Here is a 24760-nt window from a genome sequence, read left to right on the forward strand (position 1 = left end):
TATTGCTAGTGGTGATCTGCAGAGCAGCACCAGCAAACCAGAAGTAGTGTTGCTGCATGAGAATTACTGTGCTTTTCTGTTGGGTTGTTTTTTGTCTTTTAACTCAATAACACATAGCCATCCTCATCTGTAGAAGACAGGAAAAAACATAGCAGGAGGAATGTGGAAAATAGAAGGCAGGAAAAATGTATCTGTTTTTGTAAACAGACACAGTTTGAGTTGCCTTTTAGAATGTGGAGAGCATTTCTAGCCTTTTTCCTCCCACTATTCTGGAGTGATTATTTGTGATACAGTGCTTATGAACGTCAAGAAAGTGGTACGAAACAGTTCTATATGACAGAAAAGGAAGTTGTACAAAGCACAGGAACCTGTACTTACGGGAGGGCTTCCCTATGTCATGTTTTCCTGGGCATGTCCTGCAGGGCTATCTTCCTTAAAGCACTGGCTGGCTGGGAGAGGGGATGGAGATATTTTCCTGGGGTTCTTGTGCACAGGTGAGCTATCGGTACGCGTCTGGTGGGCTGCAGGAGTCTGACATGATGTGTGCACACCCCGATGTCACTGCGCAGCAGGCCTGTGTGCTGTGTTCGGGAATTCCTGGGCAGAATTATGGGAAACTGAACAGCGGGGCCCGCGAGTCTGCTCACAGACAAGACGAGAGCTTTGCTAAGAGCAAAATCATTTAAAATTGAGAAGACGAGCGCACCCAAAGTTAACTCGAGGCAAGCCTGCCTGAATCCCGCTGGCCTCGCGGTGCCCGGCCACGCTGTGCCAGCAGCGTTGCCGTGCCGCAGGGCCCCGCTGGCGCGGCTGAGGCCGGGCGGCAGAAGGCAGGCTGCGCTCATCGCCTGCTGCTGCAAGGTTAGCGAGTGGGACGGGAAGGCAGCTGAAGGGGAATTTTAATTGCCTTCCTTTCATCACAAACGGGGTTTACTTTGGGTGTCCTGCTGCTGCTCTAACAGGAGACGCTTTGGCCTCAGCCAGCGGCTCACAGGCGCGGGGCTCAGGGGCTCGGGGTTTGCTCAGAGGCTGCCTGAGGGCTCTCCCAGCAGAGCCGACAGCCGCAGGTCGTGCTGGTGCCGCACCAGCTGGCTCCCTGCCCCTCCGGCTGGCAACTGCCAGCCCCGCAGGATGTGTAGCCGTGCCTTGGCTGCTGTTCTCAACACAATGTATGGGATTAAACCACGGGTGAGGGAAAGCATGTGCTCAAACATCAGGCTAGCACTTAGCCGGAGGCACAGTGAATTAGGATACGCTACCTCTGTAACGGAGCACAGCAGCTGTAATGCCTCACGGTACTCCTGCTGTCCACTTGAAGGTGATCTGAGCCTCACTTTACTGCATGCTGCTGAAAGTCCGCGTGTTCTCAGCAAAGCATCCTGCTTGTTCACCTAAAGCTGACATCTGGTGCGGCTATACAGATGCTAATGACATGCCCTAGACCTCTGCTTTACTTGGAAGTGTCAGGAGATCCGGACACAGTTTGCAGTCTCTCAGCTATCTGGGGGAGGGATGACTATGTAAGATGAGGAAGAAAAGCAAGTTCATATTCCCGTGCTCAGAGGCTCTTCAAGAATATAAAATGACATGGGCTAGGAGGGAAAGTCATGAGAATTCAAGAAAACAAAGTTGTTTTGTTTTGTTAAAAAAAAAAAGAAAGAAATCAGAAGTAAACAGTGAATTTTTCAGTGATAAGACGTCAGAGGTGGATGCTAAATGGCTACACAGTTAAGAGGCACATGGAGATGATGAGTAAGGCATAACCTTACAAATCAAACAAAAGAATGTGGGGTCCCAACCAAGGGGAGTTGGTCTCTGAATTTCTAACAGCTGGTGATAGGGTGCCACTAAAAGTTTATGGGGATTTAGAACGGGAGTGGACAAATTCATGGAAGAAAAAAACCAACCAAGAGCTGTTAAGCAAAATGACCACCACATTTGACTCAGGACATCTCTTGGCCACCAGCTGCTCGCAACAAGAAAAACATTTCAGGGAAGTAGCAATATGCTTGTCCTTCTCTTTACTCATTCTTTCTAGTCATCAACTGTTGACTACTGTAAGCATCTGCTGATTTAGGTGGACCTATGTTATGACCCATTTGTCCCTTGCTGGTGTGTTTTAATCATTTGTTTTTGTGAAACTTCTAAAGGAAAGTCAAGCCAAAAATCAAAGAGGGTGAAATCCCCTAGTTTAGGTTGCTACTGAAACTGCTTTGAAACATCATCCCAAACCTACTTCAACACCAGTACTATAAGAACATAAGTTAAAAACCAAACAAAAACAAAACAACGGCAACAAGTTAAAAGTAGTTGAATGTTTCCAGCATTACAAGGTCTGATGCGGTTTACCCTAGAAGACTTGGGGTAAAAAGTAACAACCAGCACACCTGTATCTTCTAAATCAAGTACAGCTTGTATCCTAATTCCTGTCTTTGGTAGAGTATCTGGGCTTTATTAAGACCTGGGGCACTGCTTTGTATGATATTTTTGTTAGTAAATAACGGAAGGCCAAATAGAGCTTTAATGAAGCCAGTATGTTTCAGTATAGAAGATAATATGATTGACAAAAGTTTAAAACAATTTACACCACCACCAGCGCTGTAAAACCCTTACAAGACAAGTGTAGAATTGAAAATGTTCTTGAGCAAATGGAAAAGTGATCCAACAGAAAAGGAAAAAAAGAAGAAAAAAGAAAAAATATACTTGGCCTTACTGAACTGCAAAGTTTTACACTGGTGCAGAAACAACCAGTAATATGGGTATGTGTACAAGGGAGCAATGACAGGCTTGGAAGCACATCTGTAAAAGATGTTTAGGCTGAGTGGATTATGGAGACCTTTCGAATGAGCATAAATTTAAATTGCGAAGGAAGAGAACAAAAGCTGCCTGAACAGGCTGGTGTCTGTAGGTATTGTGAAGAAGTCTTTTCACATAGCATTAAGAAAGCTCCAAATGAGACCCTGTGGCTTTGCTTTGGAGCTTAGCACTTCAAGAAAGCCGTGACTTACCTGGAGAAAGTCCACTGCTGGGCAATGAGAACGATCCGAGGTCCAGAGGCACAGCTTCTAGGGAAAGCCTGACAGACTTGCATTTGTTTAGTCTAGAGATGAGAAGATGGGGTGGGGTGGGGGTAGGGAGGGAGGAATGTGGGGAAATAAGGAGTGCAGTGATAAAAATCTGCAAATACATGAGAGGTAGGAGCAAATAAGGAAATAATATGCTCTCTGTGACCACTGCAGATAAGATGCAGTAGGCTTAAAATAAATCGGGAAAGACTTAGGTTGGCTGCTAGGAAAATAGGTCTCCCTGCAAGACCGGTAAAGCTGAGGGATACGGTGGCACCTCTGTCAGTGCAGCACTTTAAGACCAGGAGAGAGCGAGACCTGTTGGTGAGGCATGATTTGCTCATGTCCCCATGGTTGGACTACGTGATTTCTAGTGGGCCCATCTAATTCTTTTTTCTGTGGTCCTTCACCCAAGGTGCAAAGATCACGATGGCAGGGGGAGGACGTTCTCCTGGCACTTCCAAAGCCCCGAGGCGGCCCTCCCAGAGCAAGCCCCTGCAGGACAAGCCTGCGGGTCCTACTGTGGCAGGGGGATGCACAGCCTGGGCCTGCGTGGGGCCTGGCGAGGCAGGGCTGTGGTCCCTATGGCCAAGCCCCCTCTCGGGGTGAGAAGAGTAGCTGATGTGCTTTCAGGGACCTGGAACAAAGCAGGGGATGGGCCTCACCAGCTGGGCTCCTCTCCAGCATTTCCAAGGGGCAGCTGGTCACTGCGGGGCAGGGGACGGAGGGTGAGAAATTCCTTTCATGATTGCGGACGTGTGGGCCTATCCTCTGCGGGAAGAGAAGGAGCACATCCCAGCCCATGGACACATTTGGCAGGGTCTCCGTGGCCTGGCTTCACATCCCCGGGGCTGCAGCTCAGCGTCTCTCGGCGTGGTGTTGGTGCAGGCGGAGCAGAGGCAGCACCAGGCTGGGCACCGAGCAGGGCCCACCTCTGGGCTCAGGGGTAGAGCAAAGCCCAAGGCACCAGGTCGTGCTGCAAGCTGCTTAGGCCACCGTTCGTGCCACGGGCAGCAAGGCAACTGCTGAAAAAATGCAGCCAATGGATTTTTTTTTTTTTTAATGCTTCAGTTTTAAGTTAGGACCCATGGACTGTCACAAACATGTGTTGCTGTTTTTCAGCCAAAGGCCCGGCCTTGTGCACCAGGTCTGCTCCTCTCAGGTGCACGTCAGATACCAGGGAGGTAGCACAGCTCAGCTGAAGCTCCGCACCAGGCTGGCAAACCAGAATAAGACAACTCAACCTGTCAAGAAGTCTTGTGTGTAAAGCAGCGAGCAAAGATGCAGCTTGAGACTTTGCCACAGACTTGCTCTGATCTTGGGTGGCACCTGCAGCTCTGGTGCCTCTTTCCCTCACCTGCAGAACCGTGGTGGCCATTCTTGTTTTCACATCCTTTCCCTGTGGGATTGCTATAGCACAGGGGTTTTGGAACAGAGCTCAGCATCCAGCACTGCAGGGACCTTGTCTTGGGGGATAAAGCAACAGCCATGTTACAGGCAGCAGTAACTACTGACCACCACACCAGGGAAAGAGTGACTTTGTGCTGCTTCTCCTGCAGAGCTGAGCTCAGCCCACTGCCCCTGGCTTGGGCTCCAAGCAAGTTTTGGTGCTTCAGAAAACCAGAGGGGAACTCACCGTGACGGAGGAGCCTTCTTCTAGAGGAGACATCTGCTGCTCCCAAGCAGGGGCCAGTGAAGGCGCCAGGCAGCTGTGGAGCAGAGCCATGTGCCGGAGTCCCAGATAAACCTTGTCAGATGTGCAGCCAGCACACAGCAAAGGGAGCAAGAGCGAAGGAGGGGAAACAGCTGGAAATAGCAAGAGCTTGGAAGCGGTCACAATTTATGCAGCAAATTAACGGCCACAAAAAGCTGTGATCCCTGGGAAGCTTTGCTAATCCCTCTGCTATCATTAGCTTCTGACTGTGGAGGTTGTTTGCCAAATCAGTTTTCCAGCTGGGGTGATGCTTTTTTTTTTTTTTTTTCATCTGCTCTCATGCTCAACACCTGTTTTCAGCAGTGTGTTTGTGTAAGATCTGAGCGTGGAATAAAACCTGGCATCAGGGCTGAGGCACAAGCAGTGCACTTCCTTCTCAGCAGACCCTGATAATCTCATGGGGGGTTTCCATCCCTCTGAGCAGAGCTTCACACACCCTGTTGCTGCAGTGGCAGCCTCAGGATGGTGTCTGTTGCCTGCAGTTCTGGCAGCCCTCTTCTGCACCCCTCTGCCTCCCATTCCCAGGATGGCAGTTCCTGTCGTTGCTTTTAGTTGAACTTCATCAGCACCTTACAGCTCTTCTGTGCTCGTGGCACAGTAGACAAAGGCTGTGTCCCACCAACCTTTGACACCAACCAAACCAGGAAATGGGGAAAGAGAGGTAAGTTAATAGACATGTGGAAAAGTGATGTGACTTGGTGAAAGTCACGCAGTGAGGTACTGGCAAGGCAAAGAAAATATTCCTCCTGCTTCTTATGCTGTGGCTTCATGTACAGGATGGGCTATACTGACCCCAGGCCTCTGGCTAGTCCATGAGCTACATCTGCATCTCTCCACTGCTGCTCCCAGAGTATGAAGCCTTGGATGACTCAGGAACACAGGGGAACCAGAGGCTGCAGAAGCACAGTCCTAAGGCAAAATGCTTAAATCCCTTTGAACGAAACATGGATGTTTTGCTCCAGACCCGCACACTCATGTATGTAGTGCTGCCTGTGGCTGCCAAGTTGGGAGCCCTGTTGTTTCCAAGCATCATAGACCAAACTGGCAACAGCAATCTTTATTTGCAAAAGACGTCTATAATACATTGGGTTGTTTTTTGTTTGTTTGTTTGTTTTTTGGGGGGGGTAGGGGAACAGATGGATGGACAAAGCCTCTACATTCAGTTACGCACATATGCATGCACAAACACATGGTCCCTGTCCACCAGCATCACTCACCCCTGTTCTTCAGCTGCCACAATTGTTACAGACAATAAATACTGCATATAAAGGAACCACATAATATAACACCCTGGGGATGGACAAAGCTCGTAAAAAACAGGCGCTCTGAACTTTCTGCACCACCTCACCGTTCAAGAGTTGGGATTTGAATCACAGTTATGAAAGTATTTGAAGGTGTCCTGCTTTGCATCCCTCTGCTGCCATGCCTTCTTATTGGAAATGGGAGCATCAGAATGCCATCAGATCAGGATGATCAGATCAGATCAAAGGAAAATCAGATTCCTTTGAGCATTTGTGACCAACTGGAAATCGCTGTCTGCAACATTCAGAAGAGGCTGCATGCATCTCTGCTCTTCCAAGTGTACCTGACACCATCAAATTCAAGTTAAGGAAGCAAAGTCACCAGGTTCCTTGCAATAGAGCTGTGGCCAGAGACCCACAGCATGCAGCGCTCAGTGAAGTGTCATCCTGCTCAAACAAAACAAATGCTCTGGCAACATAAACTTCTGTCCTAACTGAATGACATCAGCAACACATTTATATATAAAGTGCTTTATTGCAGTCAGAATAAAGAATTCTCTATCAAATTTTGTAGAAATTAAAAAATTATATATATATATATTATTAAAAACAATAAATTTAGGGAAGGGAAGCTAAGAGATTCATCATTTAAATAGCAGTGAGCTGGACAGAATCTTCGATGGCATATAAAAATAAAGGCTTACTTAATGTCTACTTTTCTTATGGTGCTCCGCAAAGCCTCCTGGTGTGTAAGGTGCTTGTGTGAGGAACAACGCTGCTTCTTGTTTCTCATGCTCCAGTTCATACGTGTATCTTCCAGACCATAAGGGCAGCCAGGCAGAGTAGCCACCCGGCTTTCAAACAGATTTTAGTGGGGACTTAATGCAAGATATGTTTCTACTTGCCCTTGGACAGGAACTACATTTATTACAGAAATTATAGGTTAATTTTTGGGGGGTTAGACTGGTTGACGTCCCCAGTATTAAAAGGGGCAGGATGCAATTCCTGGGTAACAGTCCTTATTATAAGAGCACTTCCTCAGCGACCAGCCAGTCTAACGAATTGGCTGAGCTATTGAAAACCTCTTTGAAGAAAGACTATTTGCAGAGGCCCTACTTCCATGTGTGGGTCTAGTACTGGTCACTAAGAACATATGGTTGGTTGCTTTACCAAAAAGGTCTGATGATAAATACACTCCTTTAAGAGTCCTCTGTTGGTACTGATGATGTATGGTATGGGAGGAGATATGGAGATGCTCTGCTGGATGACAGAAGGCAACAAGCTCATCCTTCCACAGCCTCAGCCACTTGATTTACTCACTCCCAGTACAAACACCTCTGTGTCTGCAGGTGAGCCTCCTTGCACAAGTCCCATGCTCCCAGAACCAACCCGCCGTATCACTGCCAACCCTTCTTACCCACCTCCTTGTGAACTCTTTATAAGAAGCTAAGAAGCAAAAGACCACTTCGTCTAGGGAGCATGTAAGTAATGGTAGTGAAAATTTACCAGGGTCTGGGTCGCCATCCATGCCCGTTTGGTTCTATCTTCCTTCTTGTTTTTTACATAATACTTGTCATTTTTGATTGCATGCGTTTTGGAAAAGGGGCTGTACCTGCTTATGTTTTGTTAGTATCCATAACTGAGTTTGGTGGATACAAGTATGGAATAATAGCTAAACAAGAGTAGTTCAGCAATAACTTCATTAATACTTTTGTTGTACTAGTAATGAAGTCCTACATACTGATGACCATGGATGCAATATTCTATTAGTAACCAAAGCAAAAGGATCAACGGATACTCAATGTATATAAGATAGTATCAATGTATATAAGATAGTCCTAGAAAGACTGCCCAAGGAGCTCTCTGACTATGAATGCTCACTCGTGCTGGAGAAGGCCCCTGAAATAAGAACAGAATTAGCACAGGACAGTCAGCCCAAGGCCATCTGAACCTACACAGACACTTTTTGGTCTAACAGTGTTCTGCAAAAAAAGGCATGGAATAAACAACTGCCTTTGTTGAAATCTCTAGTCTAGAAATGACTCCATTCATTTGCTTGACTTACTCTTTTATTTCCTGATTCATAAAACTTGCTAAATGAAAGCAGTGAACAGCTTCAGCCATGTTCAACTACCAAATGTCCAGAGATAAAGGTGCTCAGCCCCATTTCTCTGTGGGAAGTTTGGGAGCTTGAGAGCTCCCCAAAATACGATAGGAGAAACTGCCAAGGACGTATGAAAAGCTGGAAAAAAAACAGGCAACACCGAAGTGGCAATGGACAGTGTCACAATCTGTAGACACCATGTATTGATATTAACCATTGTGTTTCTTCCTCCTTTGGAGCCACGTTTGCTTGCCTGACAAGCCTGGAGAGCAGCAGGATGTGACCAGGACTTGCTTTCTCTGGGCTGCCTCTTGTGGAGGGCTTGGGCAAACAGCATGGAGAAGGATGAAAGGTGAGCAGCAGACTAGAAAGGGGGCAATGCTGGGTGCTCCCAGTGGTGACTTGTCCCCTTTTGCCATGGGGTACTTGGCTCAGAGATTTTTGCTCCTCTCCAGCAATGGCATGAGCGGTGGCTTGGCTGCGGTGGGAGGAAAATGTAGGACTTTCTGCTGAGCCATGTTACGGTTGCTCCCAAGCACTGAAACCTGCTGGGGAGCTGAGATGCAGAGCAGAGCTGGTGATGGGACTTGTACAAGTCCTGCCACCCTGCCTGCCAGAGCACTGAGGCAGAGGGACTACAATGTGGACCTGTGGTGTTTCCCCATGACGATCTCCTTCTGAGGTCCACATCTTTCAAGCTTTGGCAATGAGTGCTGTCTTTCACAGCTAAAACCACAGAGGCAAGGTGCTCTTGCCATGGAAGCCCACGCAGCCATCCTTTTGCCCTGCATACTCCCAAGCTCTACTTGTGAGCAGGCCCTTTCCCTTTTCCCCTGACACTGGCCACCACCTCCTGCCCCCATCTCTGCGCTGCCCACAAGTGAGTAGTGGTGGGGGGACCTGCCCCAGGTGGCACGGCAGGGGTGACACAGTGACAATCCTGCACCCTCACAAATCGAGACGAGACCCTGCTCCATGCAGCCCCACAAGGAGCCCGCCAGCAGGGCTGGGGCTCGGAAAGGATGCACGAGGGATGGCTCCAGCCCTCGCAGCATGGGCCAAGGGCAGGACCTATCGGCAGCCGGGTGCATGGTGGCCCCGTGGCCTCGTGTCTCCTCCCAACATGGCTGTGGCTAGTACTCCTTGGCCTCCTGCAGCTGAGAGAGGTACTCTTCCTCGGCCGGGTTGTCAGCACACCGCTGCCCGTTGTTGGGCGGCCGCACGGCGTGGTACCGGCTCCAGTCGCCCTTGCAGAGGATCCAGGGCAGCATGTCCACCTTGTAGTGCAGCTCTGGGGAGAACTCGGTGCTGATGAGGTTGGGGACGCCAGCACCCTTGCCCCGGGTGATGAGGCGGGTGTGCTCGTCATAGCAGCAGTGCTGGGCCGCCAGCGTCGTGCTGTCCAGCGAGAGCATGGAGCGCAGGCAGAAGCGCGCCGTCGGCTTGTAGATGTCCAGGCGCTCCTTGGGGCCGCTGGCGTCCCGCCAGCGGAAGCTCTTGCCCTGCCGCTCATCCCGCAGGTTGACGGCGCTGTAAACGGCCTCCAGCGGGTAGGAGCAGGGGCAGCTGGGCAGGTCCGTCAGCACCTTGCTGAGGTACTTGGTGAGGAAATCGCTCTTGCAGTTCAGCCACTTCTCGCAGCTGTCCACGTCTGGGGGAGAGGCAGTGAGAGGGTGAGGGCATGAGCACGCCTCTTTGCCCCACCACCGCTTGCCCACAGCCTTGCCAGTCCCACCAGGAGAGCCCTCAAACCCTTGGCAGAGCCACCAAGCTCCCTTGGGGGGGAAGGATAGCAGCATCCCACCATGAGGCAGCTGCAGGAGTGTGGGCCACAGGCTGGCTTCAACCAGTGTGCCACAGAGTAGGACTGTGTCCACCACATCCTAGCAGGCTGTGGGAGTCACTGGGTGTCCCAGCATTGCTGCCTTCTAGCACCAGCCTGCACACGGCAGTGACAGGACTGAGGTTTGGACACTGGAGCCAGAAGCCCTTGGCACTGCCCTCCCTACCAGCTGCATGTCCCCACAGGGTTTTGCGTGAAAGCACCCAGGCCCTGGTGTGAGGATGAGGCAGAGGCTGACCTGAGTTGAACAGCTCCGTGGTGTTGTCACTTCTGAAAGGAGTCTCCTCTGTGGGGAAGACCATTTCCCCCTCTGCTCCTTGAGAGGGAAAGAAAAGGAAAAAAAAAAAAAAAAAAAAAGCAAAGGGATGGACTGAATATCATGTTTCCTTCCAAAGGGCACCTCTCCCTCTACTGTTTTGGGGACTCGGCCCTGTGCCTGCAAGGAGGGTCTGTGAGGAAGACACGCAGGACAGACTGGGCCAAGAGGGCCCAGGCCCAGGGCTTATGCAAATCCCAGCGGATGGAGCTGGCTTTCTGTAAGCCTCGGGACTAGATTTCAAACTCCCTGTGAGAGAGGTGCAACGAGCTGCATGTGGAGCTGGGCTCCAGCTCCACTGTCCCTGGGCTTCACACAACTGCCTGTGGAGCGATGAGGCCCCACCAGAGCTTCTTCCTAGAAACAAGCACCCACATTAACCCAGAGCATATCCAACTCAACTAGCTCTTGAACCATGAGCAACACCCTGGAGAAGAGGGACTTTGCACTTGAAACCTGGGTCTGTGCACAACATTTTTGGGAACAAGGGTCCTCTTGCTGACCTGTTTGCCATGAATGTCCCTGCCCTGGGCACAGCCCACTCCCCGTGCCCCCTCTCCCTCCCCATGGTGCCCCAAGCCCAGCTGCAGCAGCAGGGGAACAAACCCATGCTGGGGTGGGACAGTGCCCCGAGGGTGCTCAAGCACTGGGGTGGCCGGGGGCTCACCAGGGCAGCGCAGCAGGTCACAGGTTCTTGACTCTGTTGCTGTGCAGGCATAGCCACAGGACCGGGTCCTCTTCTGGTTGCCGCTGCCACAGGTGACGCTGCAAGGGGACCACGGGCTCCACTCCTCCTCATCTTCATAGTCTGCACATGGCATGGGACAGGCAGAGAGGGATGAACCTTGCAGAAAGCCTCGGCAGAAGGGGAGCCAGCAGCCACCCCAGACATCCCCCAGCTCTGTCCTGCCCCCAAGATGCCATTTACACAGGGCTACCCGGAGGTGTCTGGCCACATGGTGCCAAGGGCCAACCCTTCCCTTGCTGGCAGCCCCCAGGCAAAGGCTCTCATTCTCACAGCCTTGTTCATGGCCGTAGCGACCCAGCTGGGCATCACTGCCCGTTCCTGTCCTCACCAGACCTGCCCGACACACCAGCCACAAAGCTGCCAGAAAACGCTGTCTGGTTACACGCTCATGGATGGGAAACTCCAGGAGGAGTTGTGCTGTGCTCCCCTGGCCTGCCACCCTGCTGGTACTCACATCTAACCTCTGCAGTACCTCTCCTGGGAGATGCTCAGGCCTGCAGCAGAGATTTCTGGCTCTGGTGTCACCTCAGAGAACTGTTACAAGGGCAGCAGCACTCGCAGCTAAACATTTGCACCATATTTCTAGTCTGAACGTGTATGCTGGAGCCCACGCTTTGTCTGATGACACACAAGGGAAACTCCTGCTGTGAAGCTGGCGTGCCAGGCTGCTGGCAACCCCAGCCAGGTGCTGCCCGTGCTCCCTGGTGTCCCTGCTTATTTTCTAACAGGAGCTGAGCACAAGTACGCATTGGTCCCTGGTGCAAGGGTGCTCATCCTACAGTGAGATAGGGCTTCAGTCAGGCCAGGCAGGGGAGGACAGCGGTGGTTTGCAGGCCAGGTGCTGCTGCTCATGCTTGAGAGGACTCACCGTAATTATATTTTTCCTTAAAGATCCAGTTCTTCTGCCCAGGCCACCGCTGATCCCAGTCACCTCCCACTCCACTGAGCATGGACTCTTCCTCCTCATAGTCTGCTGTTGTGTAATCTTCCTCCTCCTCTTCCTCCTCTTCTTCCTCCTCCTCCTCCTCTTCCTCCTCCTCCCTGTCCCCTACATCCAGATTGTCATCCTCTTCCTCCTCCTCCTCCTCTTCTTCCTCAGTGGGGTCAGTGTATTCCCAGAAAAGAGGCCAGAAGAGGTCCTTGTGGGACAGCCACTCAGAGGATGTCAAGGACCAGTCATTGCTCGTCTCCTTCAACAAGTCCATCTCCATCTCAGCCTGAGGATCGTCCACTACTTCAATGGTCACCTGGAAGCCAGACACAAGGCAGAGCAGTGAGACAACGGCCTGGCCACAGGATGTCCCCTGGCACAGGGACCGCCTGTGCTCTGACTCCACAAACACAAGCACAAGAGGTCGTCATAACTGGAGGGGCTGAGCAGGGCCAAAGTGGGAGGCGCTGCTTGTGGCAGCTCAGCATGCTGGCCTGGGGGTCTGGTGGTCACCCAAACAGCAGAGCCACAGAAACAGACCCTGCTTTCAAAAGTTTTCCTGTCAGGGAATCAAATCAGGCTGGGGAGCCCAACCCACCCCGCCCAGCCCCGCTCCCCACCTGGATGTTGGGGTTCTGGGCGCTCAGGTCGACGTCGGCCAGCCCGGGCAAGCTCTGCAGGTCCAGCACGAAGGGCAGGCTCTCCTCCTGGCCAGGACCGCTGGGCTGGGGCACCGCCGGGCTCCTCGCCGCCTGTTGAGCTGCCCCACGGCGCCGGTGCCGCCGTGGGCCCGCCTGCCCGCTCCGCCGCAGGCCCCGTGCCTTGCCCGACGGTGGCAGCTCCTCGTCCCCGGCGGCACGGGGGTGGGACGAGGCAGAGACCTGCAGAGGGAAGAGGCTGTGAGGACGGGTTCCTCGCCTGCCCTGGCACCTCCTGAAGGTGGCAGCTGCCGAGCAAAGGGGAATCTGGCAGGAGCGGGCAGGGACCCTTGGCTGCAAACGGCTGGGCTGGCCTCATGTCCCCACGTCCCTCACCTCCATGCTGGCACAGAAGGGCGTGAGTCAGAGGCATGGAAACCGGAGATGGGAACAACTGGCAAAGCCCCCCGTGGCACGGGTGTCTCTAGGAAGGCCCCTGGGGCCCTGTGGCTCCACACGGGGCACAGAGGTGCCCGAAGCCCCGGCATCTCCGCCAGCAGTGTCTATTTCTGGCTGCCCAGCTGAAACCCCCTTTTGTTCCCAAGCTCTCGCCCTCTGCACCAGCCAAGACGAGAGCGGCGAGATTAACGAAGAGAGCGGCATGCCCCTCCCCACGGGGGATGCGGGGAGGCATTTCTACCTGCAATTAGAGCCAGATGGTTTGGGGAAGGACTCTCCTCCCTTTCATCCTGATCACTGGAGCACTTCAAAGGCAGCTGGAGCCCGGCCAGGCTCTCATGAGCACACACAGCCTGTCCCCAGCCTTGTGCCCGCACATCAAAGCCTGCGCCCCCCTGTCCCTGGGGGAGGGAAAAGAGCAGCAGGGACACTGCTGGTCCCTTGGCTGCTGACCAGAGCGGGCTGGATGCAGGGCAGAGCCTGTGACAGACTTCACCAGATGGGCCCTGAGGAGAGAGGGCTGCGGGAAGCAGGGAGGTTGTGCCACCCGCCCGGGAGGAGCCTTCGAGGCTCCCTCTTCTCATCCAGCACCGCAGTGTGCAAGGCAAATGGGGCAGAGACAGAGCCCTCTGCCCTCCTGTCCATGTGTTTTTGGGGAACAACTCATGGGAAGGATACTTGGCTCTGCCCCAGCTCCTTGCCATCTCTCCTCTTGTGTCAGGCCCTCCGTCACCCTACAGTGAGGCACACTGCGGTAGGACACCCCAAACCTTCCCCGTGCTGCTCCTGGCCGCAGCACAGAGCTGCACCTCCTCAGGGAGAGAAGCATCCCGATGCAGGCCCTTCCAGGGACACAGGGGGACAGCTGGCCATGTCCTGGGTGTGTTCGGTGAGCACGGGCCACAGGGCACTGCTCGCTGGCACTGGGCTTGCTCCCAGCTGCGTGTGCCTAACGCAGCCCCTGTGCAAGCACGGCCAACAGCACACTCAGCCAACAGACACCGGTGCGTAGTTTGCAACGAGCTTAATGGGGCTGGGTAAGTTCATTTCACAGATGACCCAAATTCAATACACATGGAAACTGAGGTCTCCTCTAGCAATGAGATCTGAGCTCACCCAAGGACGTCACAGTGACCGAGCCAGGAACAGACTCCAAGTCTCTAAACTTACCCTCAGTGCCTAATTCAGATTTTACGCCCAAACAAGCTCAAGAAATTCAGAGTGCTGTTCCCACAGGGAAAATGTAAAACTGCCACAGGGGAACTGGCTGTGAGAGCGTTACCGGGTGGGCAGAGCTCCCTTTGCTCTCAGATCCTTTGGGGGCACAAAGGCCCCTGCGGGTATCCACTCTTGGTGGCCCCCATGGGTGACCCCCACCGAGCTGCACCTCTGGCAAGGAGCAATTTGTTCTCCATTTCGCTTCCAGCAGCCCCCGTGCCTGCCTCCAGCTCCTCCACAAAGAGCTTCCCGGCCCCACAGCCGCTGAAGGGCTGCCACCACCCGCACGGGCTCTGCGGTGCAGGGTGTCACAGGAGTAACTCCTTCGGTGACAGTCACTGCACCGTGTATCCAACCTTTCCCTCATCCCAACACGTGCATCGCTCTGAGGCTTTGCTGGGTTAAAACTTGGCCCTACATCAGAAGATGTCCCTCCTGACCAAGGTCTCTGCCCTAGCTGATCAAGCTGTGGATTTTAGCCAGGTCCTGTGCAGCCCAGTGCGCCTCCGTCCTGCTGGGTGGGTGCATCTTCCCCGTGCCACTGCGGGGTTCCTATCAGGGCCATGGGCAGCTGTCCTCGAGGGTTGCAGCCCCCCACGACACCCACCCTCTCCTCAGCCCCGCCCAAGCAACAGCTGGATAAGGCTGTCAGGCCTGGAGCTGAGCTATTATGGTGCATTAGCTCACAAAAAATAAGAGCTTGCCTGTCTGGAGTGAAAGTGATCTTAAGGCTCTGTCGAGGCTTTGCATGGGGTTTGTGTGCATGAGGTCACACACAGCTTCTCCTCTCTGGGCCAAACCTGGCCATCAGTAAACCACTGCACGTTCAGCAGCTCCCCTCTCCTTTCACCGCCAGGAAAGCACATTTGCCACCATACACCAGAAGCAGAGAGCACGTTGCCTGGAGCCCTTCCCAAGTAGTCCAGGCTCTCCCGCATGTAGGACCACCTAAACACTTCAGGGCACAAACTCAACAAAGATGTTAGGAAGTGGAAGGAACTCATCAGCAATTCACCCGGTGCCAGGCCTGTTTTGTACATGAAAGGGGTAAAGAGGTGTATGGAAAAGGTATAGGGCAAGGCCACGCATCTTTTCTACGGAGACTAAAGGCTGATATTTTCCCATTTCTAGTCTGAACACCTCTATTAAAGTTGCTTGGAAATCTGAAGATGACAAAGAGAATAGCTGCAAAACCATTCCAAGGGATGGAGAGATTTTTCCAGTGAAAGACTTGTCCAATTCAATTTGTTTGTCAGGTTAAAAAGATAAAGCGATGACTTGATTTCCTGGTTCTTTAAGGAAATAATCCATCAGGCACCAGGGACTCTTTAATCTAGAACAGAAACGCATAATAGGAACCAACATTTGTGAGTCAAAGCCAGACAAATTCAACTGAAAAATAAGGACCATGCTTTTAGCACTGTAGGTGACTAACTGCAGGAACAAGCTAACAAGGAAAGTGGCAATATCTCTTGTGGAGACAGTCCAACACAAGGTACGATCTCAACACATATGTACAGCATCTGTGCTGTGGAAGGAACTTGGAGATCTGATTATTTCCTCTGGTCTTAAAATATGCAACTTGGCTAAAAACTTCTCTGAGACTCTGAACTAAGCCTGTGTTAAGAAACCACAAGAATGACATTCACACACCGCAGCTCTGACATAAAAATGATTAGAGATGTGAGATCTCAGACCCTACAGCACTTTAAAACCTGAAAGCATCACCAGATCAGTCCCTGTGCTGGGCTGTTCTATGACAACCAGGGACACAACTTTGCTGCCACCAATAATCGCCGCCACTTGTTCTCGCCACGTGTTCTTTAGCATCTCTGTAGGCACTGAAAGCTGCCAGCGCTCAGCACGTTAACCCACTGGCAGCGCTCTTTGCAGCTCCACACATCGCCGAGCAGAGCCGCTCTTCATTACAGGGCTAAGCCCAAGCCAAGCATGCGTGAGTCAGCTCTCCGGGGAGCGAAGCATCGCCGCAGCCTGTGCATCGCTTCCACCCACATCTATCCTGAGCCAATTAGCAGGAACATAAACTCGTTTAGCTTGAAACCTGTGCACATGGGAGTCAAATTGGAGGCAATGTCCAGGTTGTGCTTTGGGCTCGTTAACACTGCAGTGAAGAAAATGACATATTTGCTAAAGGCTGGTGTTGCACTGTGGCCTATAATTATAAGGAATGTGGTTTTTTCTTGCTTAATCATTACTGCCTGTATTGTTTCTTTTGAATGGCTTTACTGAAACAAGAACCCAACCAGAAGTACTTATCATTTCCTGAACAGAGCTGAGTCTACACAAGTGTCTTCCTAGTGTGCACAGGGGTGCAGGCTGATGGATTCAGAGGGAAGCCCATCCCGGCTGGAGCAGCTCCCAGGCTTCAGTCAGGGCATCTGTAGAAAGGCTCAGAACAGCTTTTGCTGGCCGGAGTGGGTGAAAGGGGAGGTTATTACAGTACTAACTAGTAACACTGTTAGGTCTCCTTAAAATAAAGGAATTATTTAAATAATAAATCTCCTTAATTATTTAAATAATAAATCTCCTTAAAATAAAGGAAAAGTCTAACATTTAACAGTGGGGTCATCAACAGGAACAAATTCAGTGTGCCACTCCGCCTCTGCAACGTAAGGCGGTGGACACCTCCAGCTCCTCCTCTTCTGCCCCAGGTGACAGACACCGCTGCCAGCAAAGGGCTGCGGTGCAGGTAAAGCACAGGACCGGCATCTCCCTGCTGCTCCCCTCACTCATCCACCAACTCACACAAGTTCTTTCTTTTTTGTTTGTTTTTGTTTCGTTTGTATTTTTTAAATAAAGACACGAGCAGCTCCCGTCACCTTTTGGGAGAGCTCTGCAAGTGCTTGTGGAATAGATAAGCCACTTGGTTACCGTTCTGCTGTGGGCAGATCCTGTTTATGACAGGCCAGTAGGAGCTGGCAGCAAACTGTGGGCTGTGCGGATCATTGTTACGCCCCCACGATTATAGTTTTCACGCAGTTGTCAAAATACTTCAGATCATGAGGAAACACTCTCTTCTAAATGGCCGCAACCCAATCGTCCCGAGCAGGGAGCTGCAGGAGGCAGCATCAAAGGCTTCCTCGTGTCTCTCAGTTATTTTCGCGATTGCGACAGCTGCAATCTCAAAACTCTTTCCAAGCTCTGGGACCGTGCTGTCTCAGAGGCACAGCCAGCCCCGGCGTGGAAGACACCACAGCATGGAGAACCAACAGCACGCAGCACTGCGAGGAGCAGGGACACAGCGTGGTTGTGTGCAAGGCCCAGATCAGGGCGGGCAGGGTGCCCTCAGCGCTCCTCACCACACGTCCACAGCTGCACAGCCCGGACCCTTGCAGCAGGCTCTTCTGCGGGCACCTGGACCTGAAACGTGCCCACGGTGGCCTCAGCCAATTTCCCAGGCCTCTCGTGACATGAAGAAGGCAAGTAGGAGCCCGGTGGCTTTTCAGCTCCTGTGGCATACTCAGGGATGCCCCTGAGGAAGGTCCCCCTAAAAGCTACCACAGCTCAGCTTCTCCTGAGGGAATCTCAGGAGGGATGCAAACAAACCACGCCGCATTGCAGGACGTCTAGTCGGCACTGCTGAGGTGCCCCAGCACGGCACCTGGCTTTCCTCGCTCCGGGACACGGTGCCCAAGGGCCAGAGCTGCTGCAACGCAGTGCGGCGCTGGGTGTGGGACCAGGGTCCCCATGGAGACCAGGCAGAGAGGGGGACAGACACACAGCCTCTGGTGCTCTCAGCCAAAGCCCCTTGCTCGGGCACATGTTTTTTGTTAACATAGTTGAGCTGTAATATGCGTAAGCTCTTAATGCATCTGACTGAGTTGCCGTTAACTTGTTCCAGCTCTAAAACCCATGTGCTCCAGTAACCATTAACTTGTTCCAGCTAATGATATACATTTGTCAGCCTGCACACCGCAGCCCTCCAACTGCTCCAGCTGCTGCCTCCGCCACCACCGCAGCCCGGGCAAAGCCATGAAACCAAAACCCCCCAAACGCAGCGAAGCCAGTGCCCCCGGTCCCTCCCTCCCCCCAGCCAACGTGCCATGGTTCCTGCCAAGCTGCCTGGGTTTCTTTTTCCCAAAGAGAGAAATTGGAGGAACCAGCTCAAAGCCAGCCACCCGCTGCAAGGGGGAGACCCCAGCCATCACCCTGCTTCTTCCCCAAACCCACTGGCGCTTGTCCCAAAGTGTGCACTGCCACGGGGTGGGATGGAGGAGCACCTGTAGGGCAGCGTCCCCCTGCCAGGATCCCATTATGCCCTTCGTCATGCAATGAAGGCTGCCCCGGCTTGGGATGTGTTCGCAGCCCAGACCGGGCCAGCCAGCAGCTTCTAGTCCCCAGTGAGACAACCCTGCCACAGTGGCCAGGCTGCGTGCAGCTGGGTGCCGGCCTCATGTCCATCCAGCGGTGCCGGAGACCAGCGGAAGGTGGCAATAACCAGGAGGAATTTACTGCATTTTGTTCCCTTTGAAGCTGTGTCCTTCCCCTGGAGACTAAAGCAATCCACAGCCAGTGCCCTTCACACCAAAGCCACCTGGGACTCCCAGGCAGGTGGGTCACTGTCCTCTTGGCATCTTCATCTCTTAAGTACCGAACAGCTTCTCAGATAAGCCCCAAACAGCTTCCCAAATGAGCCCCAGGAGTCCCAACGCACAGGGAAGGCACAAAAACTGAGCAGCTCTGAAACACCGTGCAGCCTGATGGTTACGGCTGGCCATGTCAAAGCATCCGATAGCCTAATGAAGGTTCCCTGCAAAAAATGTTCTATTAATAAAAAAGTCCTTGCATTTTTACAAGCTTCTGTCTGAAACAGAAACAGTTTTACACAGAATCACTGCTGCCATCTCTTCCCTGCTTCTTGGCCATGAGCTCCAGCATTTTCAATGAGAACTGAAGCTGTGTCTGATGCGTGCTCAGGAGGACCGAGCGGCATGGTGCACCTTGCTGTCATGCCTGCAGGCTTCCCTACGGGAAGCGTCCGGGTGTCTGGCCTGGGAATTATCCTCAGTGGGAGAATATTTATCGATACCATGGGAAGCAGAAGGCTCTGTTTCCCACTCCCTGCCCAAGACACTGACACGAGCACAGGAGCTGTTACTCCCTGGCACATGCACCACGTTGCCTCGCTTCTGTTTGCAGCTGGGCTTGAAGGGGCCGTGGCTGAGGCACAGTCTCCCACCTTATCTGTCTTTAAGGAGAAGGTCTGCAAGAGCCCGACACCCTTCCCCTATCCTGGCTGGTGCTCAGCCCCGGTTTCAGGTGCTGGGGAGCTTTTGGCCACTGCTGACTGGAAGCAAAAGAAAGCGGAGTGCTTCCCAAGGGGTGCCTGGCTGACTGGGAACGGCTGCTCCCTCCAGCTGGGAAGCCAGAGGGCCGGGCAATGCCCTGCGGAGCGATTTCTGCCTAATCCCTTCCCTTACATGTGCCTTTTACAGGAGCCCCTTTGATTGCCACAATGGGACCGCAGCAGACTCATGTGTGCGGTGAAAGGGGAAGGAGCCCCCTCGTCGAGCAGCTTCCCTACACCCGCTCCCCATTGTTTGCGCTCCTGACTCAGCCCCAGGGCGGGAGGGTTTTCAACTGTGTTGACTAAGATAATTTGGCACTTCTCAAAAGGAAATTTGCTACAAAGGGTAAAGTACCTCCCCGCGCACAAAGAGGCCCTTTCAGAGCGGAAGGATGCTTCAGTGCACGTTTTGTACCCGCAAATCCGACCTCCGCCAAGGACAAAGCCAGGGACAAGAACGCTTAATTGCTGAAGAAATGAAAAGGTAAAAAGCACATCCGCAGGCAGAGCGACTCTGCTACTGACCCAGCCGCACCGCACGGCCCGGGGGCTCCCCGGCCCAGCAGACCCCCACAGCCTCCCCCAGCACCCCTGGCACTTGTTTTTTTAAACTTTATTTCCCTTTGCCACTCTCACTGCCCGTGCGACCGGTGAACAATAAGTGCTGTTCTCCCTTCCTTAATTCTCACGGGCCAGGCGCCAGTCCCGCCAGGTGCTGCGGCCAAACGCAGCCCTCACGCAAATCCTGGCGTTTCTTTTGTTGCCGTCCCTTGCCTCTTATCCGGGCAGCCGGCTTGCAGCCTCAGACCAGGGGAACCCCAACAGCAAGCCCTGGCCTGGATTTCCACCTTGCAGCCCCCCAGCAGCATGGGGGACAGCTGGCAGCCCCCGGCGAGCCCAGCAGAGCCAGGTTTGGCACCGCGGCACGGTGTCACTGCTGGGACGCTCGCTACCAGCACCAGCACCGCTGCTGTCACTGTTACCGGTATTTCTGTGCACAGCTATTTAAGTGGGTGTATCTGAATGCAGTTTTAATCCCTTCCAGTGCTTGCCTTTCTAGTGTGCTAGAGCATCACTTATTTTGTATTTACTGGAAGAGCACGAAAACTGGTTTGTACCATCAGAAAGAAGCCAAACATCTATTAGCAATGCTGAAAGCCAATATTTTGAAATCCAGGGAGTTTATCAAAACATATTTTGCATTTAAACCCCCTGACTTCATAAATAAACAAAGCATTAAGCAATGTGAAGAGCTGTCCCTTGTCACACAGGGGACACAAGCTTTTCCAAGCACTGTTATCCTGCTCTGAAGAGCCGCTGGCCTGTGTCACTGCCTGGACCTGCTGCACTTCTGTCCAAGTCAGTGAGGGACGCATCTGGCCTGCAAAAGTACTTCTGAAAGCCCTGCTGTACACTTGTCTGCTTCTTTGGAGCCCCTGTAACCTTCTGAAACGCAGTCAAGAAGCCTCACAATTAATAGATGTCTTCTCTCGTTAGATTTTCAGTCATAGTTTGGGGAGAAAGTATTCAACTTTCAGCTGTCTTTTCAACCGCCAAAGAGACTGAAGAAATAAAAAATACTTTTCTACATCTGTTGCTTGTGCTGGACTCGGGTAATTAGGGCAAAGCTTTTCTGCACAGTATCACAGCAGAGGAAATGCAAATGCAAGTGCTTGGTCCTTTTGTAAAGGCTGGAAGTGGCAGATCCTTACCGAAGTACAGGACTTTGGGACATAGCCACAAGGCCATCACCCACAGACAAAGCATGCTTTCCCTCCATCCTTCCAGAAATTAGAAGACTTTCTAACTCAAAAAGTTGATAACCTTAATGTTTTTAATTTTTCTCAATTGTTTTAGTATAGAAGGGCAACTGCGAGGCTCAGTACAGCTTATAAAAAAATCCCATTACAGTTTAAACAGAGGAAAATTTTTTGCTTTAAATAAAGATGCTAAATTAGAGTAAGTCAATGTTAGGTAATTGTTTAATTGTTTTGATCGTCTATCTGCTCTGCACCGTCACTTCTTTGCTTCCCCAGGCCCCCTTCACTCTGCCCACATCTGCAGGGCATTACCCATAATGTAACCAATACTCCAGATGTGGTTGCCCTGCTGCCATAGAGACAGGACCTATCAGCTTTGCAACATGAACCATCTGTGCATATGACCCAAAATCACTCCGGCTTTTTTTCTAACCACCATACTGCTGCGCTTGTGCTGCCCACTTGGCTACTCCAAATTCGTCCCCACATGCACCAGAAACAGAGGATTTCCTCCCAAAACGTGGCCAATGCATGCGACGATGCCTACTGCTTTCTGCCCACTGCGTGAGCCAAATGCCCCAAGCCCGGAGGGGTGCAGGGGGTGCATGGCATGAGAAGGAACGGAGCAGTGACAGACCCTGGGAGGAGTCCTCCCTCTCCTCGTCCTCCTTGTTCCTCGGCTGAACCGCCGCCCTCCAGCCTGCGCCTACGAACTCGTTTGATGTTTGTATTTCTGCAGGAAGTGCAGGTCCCGGGGACAGAGGCTCTGCTGTGTACGTACCGATGTGATCTTTGGCCGGCCGCACAACGCTCCCCATTCAGAACCATTTACAAACTGGTACTGAGAGCAGCTCTCCCCACTTTCCACGCTGCTGCAGATGTCAGATAAACACCAGCCTGAGGCAGCCCTGCCGCGGGGACCTGCACAACTCCGTAACGTGCTGGTTGTCCCTGCCCTTTGCTCGTGGCCCCTTGTGCAACGTGGCCACGATCATTTTTTAGATTTCACACGTACACCCCTACTCTCTGCAGCCAAACAGCCTGAGCACGTTCAGCCTGGCATTTCCCTGGTGAGTGAACCGGAGTCTACACTAAAGCTTGAAGTTTCACAAGAAGCACCGATGTGTCCTTACCAGTGCTACGGCACGCAACATCCCCAGCGGTCCTGCGTGCATCTGCTCGGTCCCCACGCCAGTCGGGACCACAGCAGGCTCAGCTGGCGGCACTCGGCAGGATGCAGCCCGTGCCCCCTCCTGCTCGCCGTCTGGCTCCCCGTGCCGCAGATGCGTTTTCGCACTTGTTGCTTTCGTGCCATGCTGTCAGGAGCGCCGTGCGCCCGGCGGGAGCTGCCAGCGTCGCTCCCCGGGGATCAGCACCGTGGTTCAATGCAGCAGGGTACGTCCCCAGCACTGCGCTGCAGACCAAACCTGCAGCTCCGCGCACCTCTGCGCATCACCGGCAAGGGCCGAGCCGCTCTCACTTAGCCATACAGCGAGCGCCACTTTTCCCAGCCAGCCCTTTCACCCCTTCCAGCGGTAGCATTCCTAAGGGGGCATTTCGAGCACAGCCCTGCCTCCCGAGCTTTCCAGAGAAGGGCGCCAGGACGGTGCGGCTCGCCCCAACCACCCCGGGCTCTGGCGGGGCGGCCGGCCCGGGGGGACCGAGGGGGCAGCGGGATGGCGGCGGGACCTGCCCCGGGCCCGGCCCGGCTGAGCTCCGCCGCCTCTTATTCCCGCAGAGCGGCTCCGAGCCCCGGCAAGCCGCGAGCCCCGTCAGCCCCGGGCTTCCCGCCCGCGGCCCCGTGCGGCCGGGAGCGGGCTGTGCCCCGCGGCGAGCCCAGGTGAGAGCCCGGAGGGACCCCCCCGACCCCCCCCGGCGCCGCCGCCTCACCTCGGCCAGCTTGGAGCTCCTCTCCCTCGGGCTGCTGCCGCGCTGCCTCCTCACGGGCAGCCCCCTGACGGCGGCCAGGAGGGTTGTCAGGAAGACAAAGCCGAGGAGCAGCACCACTTTCCCTCTGACCAGCGGCATCCCGCCCGGCTCGGCACGGCTCGGCTCGGCACGCACCCCGCCGGGCACGGCCGGCCGCCGCCGAGACCGTCCCTTCGCGGGAAGGGGGCAAAAGGCAGAAGATAACCCCCAAAAAAGCACAAGGTCCCGCCGGTGGGGCAGGGGCCGGGGCCCGCTCCCTCCCGCCGCTGGCCGAGCACGTTTCGGGCTCGCCTGCCGGTGCCACTGATGCTGCGGGATAACTGCAGCGCCCCGCGAGCGTGTGCGGGCGGGGGGGCCGGGGGGAGGAGAGGGCTTCGCCTCCCCACCCCCCGTGCTAATCCCGCCGGCAATCTCATTGCCTTTCCTCCTCCCCCACCGGAGTCACTCCCCGGGGCCGCCGCCGGCCCCGGCCCCGCTCGAGGGGCTGCCGGCGGTGCCAGACCGCCCCCTCGCTCCCCTCCGCTCCCCTCCGCTCCTCCCGGGGGCTGCGTGGCCGGGGCCGCCGCCAGCCTCTGCCCCCTCGCCGGGCCGGGCCGGGCCCGGGGCTCTTTGTTCCGCTCCCCCCGGCTCGGCCCCCCCGCGGCACCGGGGGGACCCCGGTCCGGCCCCCTGAGGCGGGACGGGAGCGGCACCCGGAGGGGCGGGAAGCGGCCGGGGCAGGCCCGGGCCTCCCGCAGCCTCCCCCGGGCAGGGCCCGGCCGGGCGGCACCGCGGCTCTGCGCGCCCCGGGGCTGGCGAAAGGAGGCTTCGGGCGCTGCCCGGAGCTCCCAACGTCGGTCCCGGCCCCACAGAAGGGTCGGGGGGCTGCGTTCTGGGGGCCCAGGCTGGCAGCAGCCCTCCGGGGAAAGGCACCGCGAGGAGGGAAAAAACCTTGGGAAGGGGACACGAGCACAGCCCCACACAGCACCCGGGGCCCTGCCCGCACCCACAGCCCAAAGCAGGACCCCAAACTTCTCCAGCGCCGACATGTGGTTCGTGCAAACTTGGGGCCGAGACAAATGGAAGGAAGTGTTTAAAACAAGCCCCAGACCGCAAGACAGATGTGAGGTCAAGCGTCCCATGCGAGATGGATCAAGGAGCCTTTTCAAACATTTCATTAGCAGCACGACAGCTGATAAGTCTGACAGCCACCGTACGCACTGGCAGAGGGAATCCCCTCCAACAGCACCCAAGGACAGCAGGCAGCTTACAGAGCTCCCCTGGGTGGTGTATGCCCGGATCAGTCATCCCTGCAGACCCACCTCTCCACAGCAGCATCCCAGGCCATGCTGTACCAGAGAGTGATAAGAAATACGATAAGAAATAGCCAAGCATGCATCTCACCTACAAGGGTTCCTGACTTGGGAGTCCCAGGACAGAGAGGGACACTGATCTATCTCAGCTCTCAAACAGGCTATAGCTTTTCTCAGCCCCATTGGTACAGCTT

General features: G+C 54.1%; 1 protein-coding gene and 1 long non-coding RNA gene across 4 annotated transcripts; one reads left to right on the forward strand and one right to left on the reverse strand.

The window, feature by feature from the left end:
• Positions 1-412: 412 nt before the first annotated feature.
• On the forward strand, positions 413-7521 carry LOC310900380. The gene is made up of 2 exons (XR_014585098.1): positions 413-494; positions 4188-7521. It is a non-coding gene; the product is annotated as an uncharacterized lncRNA (long non-coding RNA).
• Positions 5822-24626, reverse strand: ISM2 (isthmin 2). Of its 3 annotated transcripts, none has more exons than XM_083838287.1 (6): positions 23236-24626; positions 12583-12843; positions 11900-12278; positions 10951-11091; positions 10206-10277; positions 5822-9775 (listed from the first exon to the last, which is right to left on the reverse strand). In XM_083838287.1, the coding sequence occupies exons 1-6, from the start codon at positions 23371-23373 to the stop codon at positions 9258-9260; spliced, it is 1509 nt and encodes a 502-aa protein (XP_083694413.1). In that variant the 5' UTR covers positions 23374-24626; the 3' UTR covers positions 5822-9257. The 3 variants fall into 3 exon arrangements, with proteins under 3 accessions (XP_083694413.1, XP_083694412.1, XP_083694414.1); XM_083838286.1 differs by having other exon boundaries at positions 10206-10283; XM_083838288.1 differs by lacking the exon at positions 23236-24626 and adding an exon at positions 22479-23193 and having other exon boundaries at positions 10206-10283.
• Positions 24627-24760: the final 134 nt, after the last annotated feature.

The sequence above is a fragment of the Anser anser genome, assembly GCF_964211835.1.
Source record: "Anser anser genome assembly, chromosome: 5".
In the NCBI taxonomy this organism is placed as follows: domain Eukaryota; kingdom Metazoa; phylum Chordata; class Aves; order Anseriformes; family Anatidae; genus Anser; species Anser anser.